This window comes from Mizuhopecten yessoensis, unplaced genomic scaffold (genome assembly GCF_002113885.1).
Source record: "Mizuhopecten yessoensis strain PY_sf001 unplaced genomic scaffold, ASM211388v2 scaffold6971, whole genome shotgun sequence".
Taxonomy (NCBI): Eukaryota; Metazoa; Mollusca; class Bivalvia; order Pectinida; family Pectinidae; genus Mizuhopecten; species Mizuhopecten yessoensis.
The window spans coordinates 430270-434733 of record NW_018406816.1 but is presented as its reverse complement, the minus strand read 5'-3'; the positions used below and the strand labels follow the sequence as shown (position 1 = coordinate 434733).

The following is a 4464-nucleotide window of genomic DNA, read 5'->3' as shown; positions in this document are numbered from 1 at the left end:
GTACAATTTTGAATCCCTGCCTCCCATGAATGCTTCCGACCAAATATGATCAATATACATTGCATAGTTCTACAGAAGAAGTCGTTTATAGCAATATAGCCAAATTGCCCCCTTTTGGCCCCACCCTCAGCCCCCTTGGGGGTCAGCCCCACCATTTGTACAATTTTGAATTCCTGCCTCCCATGAATGCTTTTGATCAAATATGATTGATATCCAGTGCACAGTTCTACAGAAGAAGTCGTTTGTAGCAGTATAGCCAAATTGCCCCCTTTTGGCCCCGACCCTAAGCCCCCTGGGGGGTTAGCCACATTATTTGTACAATTTTGAATTTCCACCACCTAGGGATGCTTCCAGTCTAATATGGTTGATATCCATCTCTTAGTTTCAGAGAAGAAGTCGCTTAAAGCAGTATAGCCAAATTGCCCCCTTTTGGCCCCGCCCGTCTGCCCCCTGGGGGTCAGCCCCGACATTTGTATGATTTTGCATTCCCACTACCTAGGGATGCTTCCAGTCAAAATTAGTTGAATTCCAATTAGTGGTTAAGTAGAAGAAGTCGTTTAAAGAAATTTTTGACGGACGGACGGACGTATGGACGACGGACGACGGACGCAACGGGATGGCATAAGCTAACCTTGGTCCTTCGGACCAGGTGAGCTTATAAAATTCATAATATACTACAGTAATATTAAGAAATGTGTTATACTTTCTTCCAAATAACCATATGATAGGCAAATTGAGCCAATACTGAGGACTGAAAAAAATAGTTGCCCATGGACCTTTCCAAATTTTTTTCTGGCATTTTACCTAAAACACATCAGTGATATTTTGTATAATTGAATAAACTAGAGAAATAACCTCGGTTGTATTGGTTGATGTGGATATATCATTTCTGGGCTACTACAGTTTGCAATGACAATGACAATGACAATTGTTTTATTCTCATAAACAATACAGTGTAGAGAATACACGATTACTACATTACCGCATGGTGATGAATATTTACATTGAAAGTATCTTATTAGGAGTACATCATCTTTGAAAATCAAGGGTCCTCCCCTCCGATACACATACCTTCTCCTCACCGCTACATAGGTCATACATACTCCACGGATGTAGAACTGATATTTGTATCACGACACTGGAGAAACCAAAACGAGATGCAGTCCCCATTGCAGCATTTGGAATCTCTTTCTTTTCTTTCCTTTCCTTTCAACAATCTCCTTTCGGTGGTGTCGCCATAGGCAATGCTGGTTAGCTTGTTTCACTTTATCGTGATAGCACTGAATGGCATGCTGCTGTGTCTAGATTAAGATATTTTATTATACCTCTACTTATTTTACACTATACAAAAGTAACCACATAAACAAGCTATTTCCCCTCTAACTGCATGCCAGGGAAATAGTTCGTCTGGAGGGGTGCGATAGTTTTAAAACTATTTCCCTCGGAAAATGCCGGAAATTGAGTTACGTCGTGGGCGGGGTCTGACCGAATATTGACCAATCAACGCAATCGAATTACGTCGGCTATTTCCGGCCAGCGGAGCCGGTACTTTCTGGACCGAGCTTCACCTCGCATTGTTGTTGACAGACGACGACAGAAATGGCGACCCCCAGGTTTTCTGTGTTGGACAAGAGCGAGTTGTCGGACATATTGGAGGCAAAAGACAGTTGGAACACACAAAAAATAGTACAGGCATACGTTACTTTGCTCTCTAGCTACTTCACTGAAAAGGGTTTGGATATCGCGGACATGGAACATTTGTTGTCTAATAATATTTAGAATATTGTAAGGGAGTGTTTGTATCGGTATAATAAAACAGTTGAAGTATGGGTATTTCGGGATATAGCAAGTTTATGATCCCCCCGAGGCCAGGACTATTTCCCGATGCGAAGCCGGGGGAAATAGTCCTGGACGAGATGGTGGCACTTTAAACTGCCCCAAACATTTGTGTCTTTATATGACATGATAAGAACCCAGACTGAAAGACAGAAATATATCCATGATAAAAAACACTTATTACTATAACAACAAAACTTCCATATTTAAAACGTACGATCAGGTTTTTGGCTGTCATACGAATAACACTATGGAGTCAGTTTGCTCCCGGCTTCATTTTTTTGTAACAAATCACACAAAACAAGAAAAACAGATTGATTTCTTTACTTATCTACACTCACATTGAAGGAATAGGTAAGAACCTGATATACGCGTTTGATGTGGCTACTGGTATGTAAGTTCAGAGACCATTGCTACTGGAGAAGAAATCCAGAGAACATAGTCGTACCTCTACTACCGATAATGTGAGTTCCAGAGTAATGTTCACTTACTCGCACCCAAACTTCGTCCCCTTGGTCCAACTGTACCACCAAGGATCCTCCACCGGTCCCACTGTACTGAGAATCTCCAGAAAACGCATTTCCAACCACAACACCGTTTTTGACTAGTTCCGTGTACATATAACGCAAGTGCGCGTGCACTGTCCACGAGAACACATACACGCCCGCATGTGTACATGTGAAGGTGCCTGTGTTTCCACTGTAAGAACCCCCAATGTTAGTGATCACATGGTCAAAATGTATTTCCATAAGATTAGTCAGAGAGGAGTAATCATGCGATAGGGCAGCACTAAATGCGACCATTCTTTCATTTTCTGATGAAACACGTTTTTTAATGCCTCGGTCACTTGTTTCCAACGTTGGACTTGGTAACTCAGAATTTCTGGGACTGGGTCCAAAACGTCTCAATTTCCTAAGGCTGGGCATGCGTCTTCCATCGACCATACGGGTTGTACTGTTGGTTAACGAGTTAAAGGGAAATTTCTGATGGGAGTCCAAGTTTTTACGAAGTTCCTGTTTCTGAGGGTAGGTTAGACGACGTTGATCACCATCTCTGGGGTTCTTCTCCAGGTCAGCAATACGGCGTTGAAAAACACGTTGCTGTTTCTCAAGGTCAGCAATTCGTTGCCGGTCATTTTGTCGCTTTTTCTCAAGGTCAGCAGAACGTTGCCGCTTTTTCTCAAAGTCAGCTATAGTTCGATTGTCCTCATCTCTTTTGTTTACAAGGTCAGAAATACGGCTGCGATCAAATTGTTGTTGTTTTTCAAGATCTGCAATACGTCTCTGGTCAAATTGCTGCCATTTTGCAAGATCAGCGATGCGTAGTGCGTCTTCATTGCGCAGATGTTCTACAGTAGATAACCGTAATTGTAAGTCCAGTATGGCTTTGCTATGGACTTGTAGAGTATCGCCACCTTGGTTCAGTATCTTTCCCAATACTACTGGGACAAAACATAACGACATCACCGTTATACTTAACTTCATGTCTCGTTTTAGAAAAATCAACAGACAACACTCCAGACAATGTTCGGAAACGATATTCTGTCTTAACGTCTTGATCACTCCGATACTGCTACCGACACGGGTTCCTTACAGGGCACACAGGTCTTTATAGCACCTACATTTACCGATAAGATAAAATCTAACATATTTTACAATCCTCGACGCATGTGTACCAACTGTTGGCGACTTGGTCGGGGTAAAATTATTCGATATTTTGAATTAATATAACAAAAAGATATGTAGTGTTATACAAAGAAATACTTTCAAAAAATAATTTGTTTATTTGTTTTTCAAACATGAATATATACAAATATATACTTTTCCTACACAAAATACTAAAAACATTGGAAGACATATATAACAATCACCTATTATTTAATAGGATGCTGTTAAAAGTTTTTTTTACTGATTTTCTAAATCTGTATTCCATAAAACGTGAGATTTTAATGTATGAATTTTAACACAATTTCAGATCTATAACGCTGTTTTTCATTATTTACGTCTAAGCAAACAAAACCAGTTTTCAAAGCTATTATGGCTGAAAGCATCTGACGATCAATCTAGATATAGTGTAACCTCACCAGATAACAGTTATCTCCCCCTTACCTCATGTCAATATGCTTACTTGCTTGGTTGATAATAACTTGTGGGTATGACAAGAATTTTTACCATTCAAATTTTCAGAGAATATTTTAATTTATCACAATACATTGTATTTCTGTAAATGCAGGATATTTTTTCTCCTTGTTTTCCTCCACATTTACCGGGGTAGGTAGAAAATACCAAAAGTGACCATCAGTTTAGCAAACTTTAATGATGAACTTTTTTTCTTTTCTTAAAATGTTGTTGAAGTAACCACATCAAGCGATCTTAATATGAACATGATAAATTCAATCTCATCATGATTTCTGTGGATCATAGACCAGAATATATAAGGGTAACTTTTTATACAGAACAAATACCAAGTGATAACTTTTAAAATGTAAAAATAATGATTATAATTTATACCCAATGTCAATGATTTCACTTGGTGATTTTATTTGTGCTGGACCATTTTTCAGAAAACAGTCAATATGTTCACCATCTACATCCCTCATATGTCCTCAATCAAGTCAGTAAAGGATAT

General features: G+C 39.3%; 1 protein-coding gene across 1 annotated transcript; it reads right to left on the bottom strand.

Annotated features, from left to right (window-relative positions):
- Positions 1-2145: 2145 nt before the first annotated feature.
- LOC110452928 (paramyosin-like) lies at positions 2146-3410 on the bottom strand. Its single transcript, XM_021501687.1, has one exon. It carries the CDS (start codon positions 3318-3320, stop codon positions 2250-2252), a length of 1071 nt encoding a protein of 356 aa, XP_021357362.1. The 5' UTR covers positions 3321-3410; the 3' UTR covers positions 2146-2249.
- Between the last annotated feature and the right edge of the window lie 1054 nt (positions 3411-4464).